Source organism: Lycorma delicatula, chromosome 1 (assembly GCF_047948215.1).
Source record: "Lycorma delicatula isolate Av1 chromosome 1, ASM4794821v1, whole genome shotgun sequence".
Taxonomy (NCBI): domain Eukaryota; kingdom Metazoa; phylum Arthropoda; class Insecta; order Hemiptera; family Fulgoridae; genus Lycorma; species Lycorma delicatula.
Window position 1 is genome coordinate 29,848,536 of NC_134455.1, and position 15,253 is coordinate 29,863,788.

Here is a 15,253-nt window from a genome sequence, read left to right on the forward strand (position 1 = left end):
ATGAACATTGACAATTGGTGTCGAATAAAGAAAGAAACTTTTCATGTCCCCCATAGGTAGTCTAATAGGAACAGTGTAATGGGTTCAGATCTGGGGGAGTGTGCAGGCCAACGAATGGGACCGCCCTGACCAATCCGCCTTCCTTAAAAACGATCAGTTAATCTTTCTCTGTTGCCAATTGCAAAGTGGGCAGGCGCACCATCATGCATGAACCACATGTTCATGTGTTTTGCAAAGGAAATGTGGTTGCGATGATGCTCTGTGGCCTCAACAGCTGGGAGGAGAGTATTGCTTAACTCATTCGAAGCATTCTCAGGACCAAGTAAGGCATCCTGGGTAGTCGAGCTGGGTAAAAATTAGGTAGCAGCCTTCTTAGGCTAGGATAGATAGGAGGACTTAGCCAGAAGTAGTGTGGAAAATGGTTTCACATAATGTGGAAAATGGTCAAGTCCTAGTAGAAAAGGGGTGGTTTTAGTCATTAGTCTGCTGATGGTGGTTGGATAAGACCACCAGTGGGAGCCTGACACTCCATGCGTAAATGAATTTCTACCTCCCTCTCAATAAAATTATTATTATTTTTATTACTTAATGGTCTAAATCAGTAAATAACTGTAGTGGTCTGATCAGTTCTTTATTAACAAGGAGATAAAATATAATGTAATACTGTGTGTTGTATATTCACAAATAATAAAGCAGTTGTAAATATAAAAACAAATACTTAATATGTGATACAAAAATATATTATATAGTTCTAAAGAGTACAAGAAATTTGAAAATTACTAGAAAGAATTATCTTTCCCTTAATTTTATATATTTAATTATTTTGTGCTTACGTCTCTTGTTTATTTAATTCTAATTTAATATTCTTGCTCCTTGTTCATAAAGCCATTCATCATTTGGCCTTGTTAAAATAGCAGTATGTGCCACATTGTCTAGTCTTCCTCTAAGACCAAATATAAAATTTGATAATTTTGGCATTATTGTTTTGTTATCCTCCTTTGTCTGAGTAGAATTGTCTTTCAGAGTATATGTCTGAGTACCAAAGGTATTTCTCATGTGGCTTTTATTTGTCTGAGTTGAATGTGTCTTCCTTTTGCAAATGTTAGCCTGAAAAGTAAATACAGGTATCAATTTTTTAAATTTCTGTTAAGAGAAACAAATTTGGAAGATTATTTGCACTACCTTTCTTTGTAATAGCTTAACGAGGAGGATGGTTAGATAATTATTCCTGGAATATACTTCTCATACCAATCACACTGATTCCTATGGAACTAGTCAATATAATTTTGTGTCTTTACCAATAAGATGGATATTTTGAATTCAAGTGTCATTGATTGTTACTGAAGCCATTAATAAATGTCTCTAAATGTCAACTACATGCAGGGAAAATATACACATTATTGTTTACCTTGGCTGATTTACAGAAACTAGTTTATATACCTGATTTCAACCTTTGGCGTTTATTATTAAATATTATTTTTCACACCCTTCTATTTTCTATGATGAAACTCCTGGAGCAAGAACCAGTCTTCAGGAACCTCTAATAAAAGAACATGAATTTTGTTGTAGTGTGTGTGGATCTAATATGGAAGATTTCTTGCAGCTAACAGAATTATAATTTTTCATATGATTTAATATATATATCCTGTAAATTGTATCTGTTAACTACATTTTGAATCTGAAGATAACTGACATTGACAAATTAAGTAATTATATAGTGAAAGAAAGGGATTTCTAATTACTTCTAAAAAATACACAATTACAAAAAACCATGTACTCTTACCAACTGGACTGCTTTTCTCTTTAATTCCCAAACATCCCATGAATAATTTGGATCAATATAACTTTCAACAGGATGTAGGAGAGTCTGAGTTTCCGCATTCAACTTGGAAGTCAATTTAGACATCTGAGGTGAAAGTCTAAAACACAAGATTTTTAGCATTGCATGAGTACAGCAAACAAAAGTAATAATAAAGTGAAACCCTCTTAAGCAACATCCTGTCCCTGCAAGAAAAATTGTCAATAAAAGGGTTTATTGTTAAAATAAGGTTCATACGCTAAAATCTGATGTGGAGACCAAATGACTCCCTTGTACATCTATTAAATTACATATACAATTTTTGCTGCACTTCATTTAAACTTATTTCATTTGAAAGTGAGATACAATCTTCCAGTTCTTTAATAAAAGTGGACAGTTACCAATTGATAAAATATTAGTTTTTATTAATATAAAATATTTTTACAATTATTAATTCAACAATCTTACTTGAAATATTAGGTTAGAGTAAAAGTCCCTTGATTACTCTTTAAATAAATAGTTTACCAAATAATCAAATAATAAAAACTGTTTATTCTACACTGTAAGGTCAAAATGAATATTTGTAACAAGTAAACTGGAGTTCACTAAATGGAATAATTTAATTATTATTAACTTTTATTTATATGACACAACAGAAACCTGAAATACACACCAGAAATCTTTGCATATTACACACAAGTGAAAAAATTTCAACAATCACTTTAAATTGAATTCAGTTCAAAAATCTGTTTTATTTTCTGTCAAATAATTAAATAAAGTGATTTTTTTAAAAATAAACATTCACTTTTTATAAGTATTTGCTTAGAAAATCCAAAAATAATACGATTCTAAATTATAATTTTCAATTAATATTAAATAATCAGATGTTTCACCAACACTATTACATATACACATTTTTAAAAGTACATGAAATTTTATTTCACTAATAACTTCTGTTTTTTTTTTTTTTTTTTTTTGTTATTATTGAATAATTATTTATTGTAAAACTTTTTTTAAAATCACAGATTATTATTTATTAATAAATCAATATATTTAATTTTAAAAAAAAGTAAAAAAAAATAAATTAAAAAAAAGTTAAAAAAATAGAAAAGGAGATGAAATCTGATTCGAACCGATGTGCCTTCCCCTTATAGATCCAAATATTTTAATTAAAATTTCATTTGGCTATTCTGAAACCAATGAAAATAAGTACCACTTATGGTACATCATTGAAAAGCTCTCAATGAGGGCTTATTACTGAAGTTAAGAACAAGTTCAATGGATTTTGGGCTTAGTTGGACACTTTTGGTTTAGTCGATTGCAATCAAAAGAGAGAAGTGCACGACTAGATGTTTCAACAGTCCTAAATCCAAAATTTCAACATCTTACAGCTAATCATTTTTGAGTTATGCAAGATACATACGTATATATGTACGGACGTATGTACAGACATCATGCCGAAACTTGTCATATGTATAATATATTTTAATGAAATAAATTATACATTCACATTTTTTCTTATTTCAAATTTACAATTTCCCTTCTTCACAATTGTTCAAAACACTATTTTGTAAAAGAATTTCTAATTTGCTTCATAGTTTTTGAATACAGCTACTAACTGAACTGAAATTTTTAATAATTCTCAATAAAAGTTTCTTCATTTTTTCTTTGCTTTATGAAAAATACAGGCTACAGCTCATACTTGGTTTTTTATAACAAAAGTAAACTTTACTATGCATTTATATACACACCAAACAATTTGAATATAGAAATAAATTACAAGATGGAAAAGTAAATGAAGAAGTGATTTAGAAAGGAAGATAATAAAACAGATTTTTTGAGGTATGTTGGTCTTGCCTCAGAGAAAAATTAGCTCCAAAGTACCTCAAATCTAGCAGTTGCACTACTGTAACACTAGATTTATGGTATAAGAAAATCATGCATGTACATGTTGTCTTTTTCTAATTGAGAGGAGGGCAGATTCACTTCTTACATCTGCTTCCACCATTTAGTTATGCACCAAAACATATTGATAGTATGTGCATACCAACTTTTAAAATTATGGATCAGTATTCTGTTAAATGTACCAGTTTAGTATATAAATTTCCTTTATCTTCAATATTTTGTCATCTTTTTTTATTATATCATAAATTATATCATTAAAGAAATATTATTAAATATATCACTATATCATCAATTATTATATTTTAATGAGTCTTTTTTACATGGAATCACCCATAGTGTTAATATAGAGTAAGTGGTTAAAATCATCACGGTTTTAGATCACATACTGTTTGTAAGGGGTAAAATCAAATTCAGTTTATAAAATCCATGTTTAAAAGAAAATAATTAAGAATAATGAAAATTGGATATTTTCTTGATGAATAGGTACTTGATCTATTGTGGAAGATGTTACTTTGATCATTAAAAGTATAATAAAACAGGATGTGATTTCCAGATTCAGAAAGTAGAGATCAACTCAATCCTTCTGATGATCTGAGAATAGTCAGAGATAGAATGAAAATAAATAAAAGTTGAAAAGTACTCAAGAGAATAAAATTAAACTACTTCAGAAACAAACAATACAAGAAAAGTAGAGTAACAATATAAATATAATAGAGATTGTATAAAAACAATCATTTTGAATGACAAACCAAAAATAATTAACTTCAAACTTGATTTAATTCTACATCAGAGAACACATGCACATAATACAACCACACCTTAATGTTCTAGAAAATTAGAAAACACAAGATTAATGAACTAAATGATACACTGATACAATGAATACATTTTGAGCATATTCTACATAAATCTTTTCCTATCTCAAAAACTGCCAGCAATAATATTTGCTGAAACCACAACACAAAACAGCAGCTCTAATGTCACTAAAGGTGTTCACAGTAGTGACTGAAAACATCATTTCCTTGAAAATCATAGCAAAACATGGTAATAAATTAAATAATTAAGATATATTAATGATTTAATTTTGAAACAATACGTTGATAAGTGGCAAGTTTTTAATTAATACTAAGGAAATAAATCTTAATTCCCTGTAGCTTGTTAACATACATCAATAATAAATATTCAAATTTTAAAAGACATCTTCTAAGTAGTAGTTATTTTACTTTCTAGTCATTTTATTTATTTATCTCTTTTAAATTTATCTTCAATCTTCTCTCTACCATTATTTCAAATATTTATTTTTAATTATTAATATGGACATTTTATTTTAGGACAATGCTCCAATTAATGTTAAGCAATTAATGTAAAGATTTCTAAGCAATATTTCCTCTTATCCATGGAGAAGCATATTTACTCATTCCTAACTGATATATATATATATAATAAATAATTATGGACTTATCTGACCAAATATTTATTTGTTTAGTTAAAAGTTTAATGAATACTTTTATTAGTACTTTACCTGCAGTATTATTAGAAAATACAAAATTAATGTTTGCTATTCAACATGTAAAAACAGATAACTCTGAAAATAGAATAGCTACCACAATATGCTTTCTATTTGTATTCCATGAAATCCACAAACCTAATGTTCTTCAACTCAAAATGAAAATTTACCAGCAAATTAAATTTGACAAAAAAAACTTTTATCTTAAACTCTACAGAGATTAAATATAGTTCACCATATCAATCATACAATTATTTTTTTTCTAACCACTGAAAATAAATTATAATCACAGAGCTACTGAGAGAAAATAACTACTTCCGTTTAATAAAAAAAAAAAAAAAAAAAAAAAAAAAATCTAAGTGGCAGATTAAAAAATTATATTAAGATGAGTAACTGTTTTATTACTTACTCACTCATAAATGCATATCTTTCAATCGCATCAGCCATATCCAGTAACACAACTAATTCTGGTTTACCCCTGACCATTGTAATTAATTGATTGAGATACCTAAATTAAACAGAAAAGTTTTTCCATTAAAATCACAGGTTTTTTTAAAAAAAATATATGGTTTTTAACAATGCTACATTTCATACCAATTTATATCAGCTGATAACTAAAACAAAGTAAGAGCAAATGATTTACTTGTTTAATTTCTATAAATTTTTACACCAACATGTACTAACTAGGCAAGGATGACATCTACAGTGTCACATGTTACGTAAGTTTAAGGATTAGCTATAAAGTTTAGACTGTTCAAATTGAACAGAATAAAAACAGGTACGTACTTAGCAATATTTTGGTACTCTCAGGGCAAACTCACATTAACATCCACAAATACAAACAATTTGGAATTTAAAAACATTGTTTAATAAACAAGTCAGTGTTCCATCATAAATGACTACTAATCCTGCCCTACTTTAGTACTTACACATCATGTCTTTCCTGATAGCAGTCTATAATTCTTTCTTAATTTAGTAGAGAAAATTACCACACACACTATCATATTTACAATGTTATAACCATCAAATTTCTCTAATTTTCAGGTTCATAAAAGGGGTAACCAGACTCATGTAGAATATGAAATATTTGAATAAAAAATTCAAATATTCATAATTCAATGAATTTTGCCTTTAGAAACAATTAAAAATAAAATCTTTAAGAAATTCAGGTCTCCTTACACTTAAGGTTTTCTAACCCATAGACCTATAATAAGCAAAAATAGAAATATTTATATCTTCAAATTGCTCTATGTAAAAGCGGGATTTGCTTCCAGAGATACAATAAGAATCTCCAGTGAGAGAAGAATCAGAATCAGACCTCTAGTACGCTCAAATTTACTAAATCCTTTGTCCCCCTTAAATTAACAAACATTAAATGTCTATCAAACCACTCTTTTCCAAAGTGTATCCTTCCTTTAAAGAGAAGTAAAACTCTTAATGGTATTTTATTGGCCACACCATCACATCTCCCAAGTTTTCTAGTCCCTGTAATCTTCTTAATTGGCATAATGAAATTAAAAAAATAATCGAAATGAAATTTTTAACCATGGAAGTAAAAATCATTACTGGAAAATCATGGAAGTAAAAACCATAATGATTTTTACTTCCAAAGGGAAGTAAAAATCATTAATGCTATAAAGTCAGGCGTATTTATTTGCTCCAGGCAATCTAAATCCATGACTTCCATTAAAATAAGACCTCCATTAATAATAGAAACTGAGGTAGTTTTATATTCAAAAGATTATATCTTCAGAAAGTAATCAAGATTGTAATGGAGCAAAATTATACATTATACAAACTCCCACACCTCCAAAGCCCATATTCAAAGAAAAATAATAGAATCAAAGGATTCTGAGACCTTTCTCCAGCTCTTCAGCCTCATAGTATATTTACTTGCAAAAATGATCAATTTTTTTTTTATAAAGATGGAATTGCCCTGTCAGTCATACAGCTATATTTCCTAAAGCAATAAATGTGGTTCAAATCCTGTGTTTGATCAGTGGTCTGATGACATGGTCTGGGGAGGGGGTTAGGATTGAAGATGACGAGATGGTGGGAGAGCTTGGTCGACAGGTTGCGACAAGACTTAACAAGATGAAACATGTTTATTGGGAGCTATCTGCAACAATCATGCACCATGCAACTACTATCAGTATTATTTCAGCCATCAGCATGCGTAAATCGAGTATTTTTCTGTCTGTGATCAAACGCGTTTTTATCAGTGGAAAATATATTTTCAGGCTGTAAAGCAAACGTTCCATTTTAAAAATGGATTCAAGATGCTGCAAAATTTATGTAGATTCTTTTTGTTACATTTGTGATTAGTTAATGGTGGAAAGGCAAAAAAGAAATATAACAAGTTTCGTTCGACAAGTGTACTACATGTATTTTGGAGTGAGAATAGGAGATCAAGACAAAATTTGGGCACCCCACTATGTTTACTGCATATGTGTTGAAGGATTCAGATGGTGGTCAAAAAAGAAAAGAAGAGTTTAGGTTTGCAGTTCCAAAGACAAAAGCACGAGCAGCTCGGAACTCTACCTCGTTACTCGAATCCCCCCTCAATCAGTAGCAGCGCGTCGTCAGCATAAGCGACGACACGACAACCTTAAATGCAACATCGAATCGAATTCTACGATCCAAAGAAGGCAACTCACAACATTGCCCTGAGGGCGTCCTTTACTTAAGGTCTTACGAACCTCCGAGCCGCCGTCACGCAGGGAAACGGCGTGTACACTTGCGCTTCTGCATCTGAAATATGGCAAAGGGCCACCATAAGTTGTCAAATGCCCCGGATATGTCCAGGAAACCCCCGAATACATATTTACATGGACTAGCTTGAGCAGGAGCAGGAACAGCCTGAGCATAAGTTGTTGCTGCTGTAGGCTTGCGGGCGTTTACAATTTCCTTTGCCTCAAGGTAGTTGACTGCACAGCTACTTCATCTTTGTAAACAGGATAGTTTCTGGATCTGGACGAATGCTGTTATCTACAGTTTACTCATGAAGGATGATCCTTACATGGCTCCCCTTCATGAACCTCTTCACCACACACATATATTTGAGGTCCTCTCGCATCGATTAGCGGTGTGGCCAAAACGTTGGTATTTGAAGCACCGCATTGGTTGTGGTACAAAAGCCCTCACATCCAATCTTTGTATTCCTGCCCGTACTTTTTCCGGCAGGGTTAGTCTATTAAAGGTGAGGACATGAGAAGCAGAAGGAACTTCGCCGTTCCTTCTCATGTTCAACCTGCGGCACTCTATCACTCCTTGTGGTGTTAATTCCTCCACTATTTCCAGCTCCGTACAATTCAGCAGATCCCGACAAACGCCAACACCCTTTGATGTATTGGGTGTGCTATGCGGATCGACGTGTACAGAAATTCGCCAATATTCTTCAGTCCTAGGATCTTCTGCGACTGTGCATCATTAGTTGTCTCTATATAAAGTCGATTATATGTTTTCCTGATTTCTTTAACAGGGCCTCCAGCACATTTACTTATTTCTTGAGCAATAAGAAAGGGACTTACTCTCGAGAAATTTCCATCAGCTCTCAAAATTACTAAATTTTAGGCTTGGGTACGTTACTCTTGAATAGAGCTTTCTAAAAACTCTTGACGACATTTTCCATTCTTATCTCAAAGCTCTTTCTCCGTTTCGCCTCAGGTGAAACAGCTGGTTCTAGATGAGGGTGTTTCCGTGACCCTCAGCCACGTTTGATGATTGTTCAGGTTGCATGATATTTTATCCCTTCTGTCGCAAGGCTAGCCTCTGGGGTACACCCCACTCCAGAGCTACCAACACTGGAGGTCTACCGGCTACTCCGGTTAAATAGGTATATGTCCTGGCAAAGAGCGAATGTGCAATTTCTGCACCAGCTCCACGCACCTACACATCTAAATAGCTTTAATAGCTATCTATATGGCAGGAAGAGACGGTCGTCTGAAAGCTGCTAGTATTATGGAGAGCGGGATACCGCAGAACATACTATCTTCCAGTGGCCAAGGTGTGAGGAAGGCAGAATGATGATGCGGATGCGGCTGGGAGAGGTTACCACAGATAATATAGTAGAGGTAATGCTTCATGGTGAGCATAACTAGTCTATAGTCAGTGAGATAATAGGGAACATTATCCGAAAGAAGACCCAGGAAGAAGTGGAAGATGGGCGAGGGGTGTTAGGGTAGGAAGGACAGCCCCGTTCAGGAGGGGTGGGATGCTCCGGCATTCCACCTGCAATGATTGAATGGGGACTCCTGGGGCCCTTAGGTAGGGAAAAGAAAGACAGAGACCTGGTCTGGGACCCCGAATTAGAGGCAGGTGCTTATTAAAAGACTGAGACCCAGTCACTGGAAGGGTGTTCTGTCAGGAACGGCATAGCTGGGTCTTGCATGGCCTCCGAGGGGAGTATAGAATACTGGTACCCTCAAGGCTGTGTTATACAGGATCGTGGATCGGGCCTTGAGGGAAAGGGAGAAAAAAGTACTTGCCACTCTATGAGTCGGTGATAATTGTACATGACTGGTGCCTAATACCCGAGAGTAGAGTGGAAATAGGCATACTGCATCAAAATCCAAGATGGCGGACTGACCGCCAACTTGGACTGACGTCATGAATTCAATATGGCGGTGGTCGGCCACCTTGGATTGTGGCGTCATAGATGCAATAGCCTGTCAGTGTCATCTTGGAATTTCCCTTTTTCCCTGTGGGAATTTCCGTTTCCTCTTAGCGGGATATTTTTAATTCAGCAGGGATACCAACTTGAGTAATATATTGGCTTTGAATATTATTTATAATAATTAATTCAAAGGTTGGTACCTCTGGTGAACAGCTGTTGTGTAGTGATCGGTTTGTATTAAACAAATAATATTTGAAGTGAAAAAAAATTGGTCGGCTAGGACTCGAACCCAGTCATGACAGGTTGCGACTGACTGACGCTTTAAACCAATCGGCTACAGTGGCTCCCTGATGTAACGAGTGAAAAATATTCTATATAAGCTGTGAATTTGAACATCACATAAGTCTGTACACACACATCCACCCACAACAACCACACACACACACACACACACACACATATATATATATATATATAAACACGCACACAGTAGTAGGGAATGAGGGTACAGGCGCAAAATCCAAGATGGCCCGTCCGCCATTTTGGAATTGCCCTTTTCCCTATGGGAATTTCCTCTTTTCCCTGTGATAATTTTCCTTCTTACCCAGTGGAAATTTCCCCTTTTCCCAGTGGTAATTTCCCTTATTTCCTTTGGAAGAAATTCCCTTTTCCCTGTTTCACCGTTAAATTTACATTTTCCCGTTTTTGTTTCGATTTCAGTGAAACGTGTTGCGAAAAATGAAATATATTATCTGTGTGTGTGTGTGTATACAAATTTAGATGTAACTCGAAGATCATCCTGGTCGTCGTGGCCGTTGCACCGGAAGGCGCCACCCACTACTCCAGCACACGGACGACGTGGCTCGTTCACAAGGAGGCTGCGGCGGCTGAGGATGCATGTGTGTTCGCGTGCGTGCGTTAACGTAGCGGCGCAGTGTTTTTGACAGTTAGAGGTGTGGCGTGCGACTGAAGAACAGCTGACGAACATGGCCTAAGGGTGAGCGTCCTATTTTGAACAGCCATTACAGTGGTAGACACATAAGCGCCACACCCTTCCGACCAATCGTGATATAAATAACATGTATCATTGTAACAGAAGAAAAATTTATAGTTTATGCTCTTTTTTTTATTTTATTTAATCGAATAAGAAATAAAAAGTTGAGTTTACGCAGTATTAATAAGTTTATTTAAATGATTGTATAAAAAATAAATTTATATATATAATTTAATTATCTTACATATTTATTTGCAATAAAAAATGATTTATTTAAATTTTTATAGGTCGGAAAAATAATTAGAGGTATAAATACATACCAGGTCGGATTCAAAGCGACCGCACATGCGCATCACGTAGACCGTTACTGCTGCCACCACCATTAAGTATGGACGTACCTTGAGGATGATCCTGGTCGTTGTGGCCGTTGCACTGAAAGACGTCACCCGTTACTCCAGCACCCAGACGTGGCTGCGGCTATGGCTGTGTGATCGCATGCGTGCGTTGTCGTAACGGCGCGGGTTGTTGACAGTGCGAAGTGTGACGCGTGACTGAAGAACAGCTGATGAACATGGCCCAAGGTTGAGATGGCAGCTGCGACACTAGCGCTGCATGCGACCACCAGTAGAATTAGTGATGCAGTACCAGCTGTGTGTGTGTACAGACTGACACCCTACCGATAAATCGCAACATCGGATTCAAAGCGGTCGCACATGCGCAACACAGATACAAGACCTTTGTATCCCCTACAATGCCTACGCATCCGGTCGACCTCGAACATGTTTGAAGAGGAACACTTCCATACACAAACACGACTAGTTTGACGTTGACGCCACATACAACCGTATAAAGTGCCACACCCAAACCGACGTTGAAGCCACGTGTCATTTTACGAGTAACCTTGAACAGTGTTAATCGTGTAGTTATAAGAAACGACCATGCATACTCAGCGCTTTTGATAGCGTATGTAACCGGAAAGGCCACATCCTGTAAATCTACGAAACTTGTCGAGATGTTACTATATGATAATTCCAACAAAGGTTATCGAACGCCGCATTTACAAATTTTTATCAGATGTAGCAACGTCCTTACACGACGAAATCACCAAATCCGATGCGACTATATCAAGATCCATCTTGAAACTGTACGTATTTACTAGTTGCATTTCCGTACCACCCTGGAGGTAGCAACCGCGGCGCGTTGAGATTTTTTTTATACGAGTGAAATCTCTTCCCTAGAGGCCTACTATAAAACACTCGAACTGGTTTTTATATCGTTTTTTTTTTGTTTTTATTTATTGTTTTTCTAGCGAATGATTGTATGTGATCCACAAAGCAAGTTTAATCATAAACTCACCTCGCTTGCCGAGGAAGCCGTGGTATTCGATAACTCTTTCCATGACCGTTGCTCAACTGCGAATGCGAGGTTTAAGATAACTTTCTTAGTCTCCTTTATTATATCACCGTAGACGTGGTGGGGGTAACCCCACCACTTTTTCTTCTACAAATTCATCATCATTATGTTAACGTAGTAACATCATCATGTATATATAACGTTATGGTAACGTTAACGTTATGTTAACGTAGTAACATCATCAGGTATATATAATGTTATGGTAAAGTTAACGTTATGTTAACATAGTAACATTAGTCATCATCATTATCTTCATTACGTACATGCAACTTTATGTTCACTTAACATTAACGTTATGTTAACGTAGTAATATCATGATGATGATATTACTACGTTATGTAGATGTAGCGTTATGTTAACATTATGTATATGTAACATTATGTTAACATAGTAATGATGTAACATTCATTACGGTTTTCTTCAATATCATCATTTAACGTTAGGTAATGATAAACTCGTATTAGCAACGTTAACCACTGCTTTTTCTGAAGGTAACGATGCTGTGATGTTGCTAACAATGTCAGCAGACTTATTTTTTGATGACGATACAGTAGTGTTGTGAAAAATGGGCACCGCTTCCACCGTTGATGAATTACACCATATTAACGGAATGTTAACCGGCGATGGTGCAGAAAAAACATTCTACATCGTATCGGATTCATGCGAAAAGTCTCCTATAATAGTTCGATTTTAAATACCTCCCGCATTACATAACCTTTTTCACTATTCCCGTAAGCGGAGTGTATGTGACGATGGTATCATTATAATAAGACAGTAGGCTGTCATGTGGGCTGGTATATTGTTTTTGGTCTCGAAATCGATACGTACATCTACGGTTTTTGTTTTAGGCGAATCGTTCTGACGGGAACATCCGATTACTATTAACGGTAAACTGGTATTGAAATTTGCCAAACTGTAAGCGGGACTCTCGTCCTCCAGTTTGTTGTAATAACCGGACCGGAAGCTGGCGAACATTTCATACATCATATTCACATCACCCTGTAGATTGCCGTACGGATAGTATTACGAATTCAAATACAGTCGATCATTTACTAATTCGCACATACCGAAAAGTGTCAGTGACTTTGTAGCTTTATCTTTTCTGTCCGTCTGTAAACCGAATATCACGTATCTCGGTTTTCAGTTTGTACACATGTCTTTACCGTCCATGAATGTATGTTTGTTTGTGGTCGAGCCGGATATTCGTGAATTTTTCATGTACGAAAAGCTACCGCTAACGGTTAATCTTGTTCTACTACCTTTAACAATTGCAATCGCATAGTAACGGCAACATGAACATACGGAATTTTCCACGCTACTTTGGTCACTTTCAAATTGGAATCGGGCGCCTCTTTGGAAGACACTAGTGCGTTCACGTCGCTGGAAGATCTAAGCAAACCCAATTCTTGTTTGACGTTCAATATTATGTGTTTGTATCTTCGGCAAAACCCATCAGCATACGCAGCGGCACGTAGAAGCAAAATCTTCCCGTGTTTTAATCCAAATCGAATTCATTTGTATCATCGAACTTCCACTTGAAATTTTCCAAAATATGTTTTTCGCTTTTACGCAACGATAGGATATTCTTTATTGTGGTCGTTATTCCTAACTTTTGTACTACACATCTCCGTTCCGTTTATCTCGTATCGTATCTCCTCGAAGAGAAATGGTATCGCGTTGTTTATTATCCACGATTCTGTTGCTGTTTTATCGCCTGCCTTAGTAGTTATCGTCCCTTCGATCATTAAAAAGCTTTTATGCGGTAACGTGTACACATCCTGTTGGTGTATCGGTATCCGAATTTCATCGTTGTTGAAAGTCGACGAAGCGTACATTAGATGAGTGTGATATTCGTACTGGGTGATCGTTATCGTTTCGCTACTACTACTACTGCTACCATTATTGTATATTATCCCCATCGATCGGTTTTCCTTTTATTTTGGTTTTCTTTGTAAATACAATCTAACCGTTACGGTTTCACCGCGGAAATTTATCAGTTTTTCGTCTTGATCGGTAAACTTTATAGCGATCTCGTGTAAGCTCTTTGTATTTACCGGTAGATATATTATATTCTTCGGCGATTCGATTATTTTGAAACCAGGCGGTACGCTTATCGTAAATTCATGCAATACGTGTCCTTCTGATCCGATCGCATAGGAGCCTCGTATAAGGTTGCATTCGACCTGTACGGTGTTCACGTTGTTAATGGCAACCGGCTTCGACGACTCGTGCCATATACTCGCCGCTAGATTAGTTTTATCAAACCCCAACAGCGGTGCCAAACTATCTCTTGATGATAGATCGATCACAGCTCTGCATTTAAGTTCGCATTTTAACGTATTGTTATTCGGTCGCTTAAGTAAATCTATTTGGTGTTTGTTTTCGGGTTCATCGCTCAACCGTTTAGCGATATCATCCACTTCGTACGATCCGGTCTGTAGTGTCAGCTTAATCATTTTTTGAAATTTATTTGAAACGACAATAATTGTGTTGTTATTCCCTCTTCGACATTCGGAATCGAGTAATAGGTTGTTAGGTTTATCAACGCCAATTCCCAATCGCCATCAGACAAATCCAATGACGGAAAGAATGTAGCGTGTAATAACGACGTATTTCCACTTATGCAGAACATGTAGATGATGATGTTTACTTGTACGCTGACGAACCACGACTGAGAAATTCAAGACAAAAATGTCCGAAGATAACCGTGTTTATATTCTGTTGGCGTTATAATTGAAATTTTTAATCGAATCGAATGGAAAATAACGCATCAATTCGTTAGGTGGACGCAAATTACCGAAACGATCAAAATAGTCCACCATTGGTCCACGTTTTCTATAACATAGTGTGTTCCACAACCGGTACTGCGATCAAGATTGACTATTGCTGACTCGTTAGTCTTCGGTTTTTGGGTAATGCGTCCCACATGAAGACTCCTTGAAAATCGGCTATATTCAGTTTTCTCACGTACCACATCAGTTTTATATTCGATACAAGACGCACTGGTATTCCCTTAATTGG

At 35.5% G+C, this 15,253-nt stretch overlaps 1 protein-coding gene across 1 annotated transcript in view; it reads right to left on the bottom strand.

Annotated features, from left to right (window-relative positions):
• Positions 1–754: 754 nt before the first annotated feature.
• LOC142317459 (cilia- and flagella-associated protein 206) overlaps positions 755–15,253 on the bottom strand; it is a 102,973-nt gene continuing 88,474 nt past the window's right edge. Inside the window, exons 9-11 of the mRNA XM_075354026.1 lie at positions 5,620–5,718; positions 1,784–1,919; positions 755–1,107 (exon numbers count right to left, since the gene is read on the bottom strand). Coding sequence (XP_075210141.1) covers positions 853–1,107; positions 1,784–1,919; positions 5,620–5,718 — 490 coding nt within the window. The 3' untranslated portion in view covers positions 755–852. The remainder of the gene's footprint in view (positions 1,108–1,783; positions 1,920–5,619; positions 5,719–15,253) is intronic.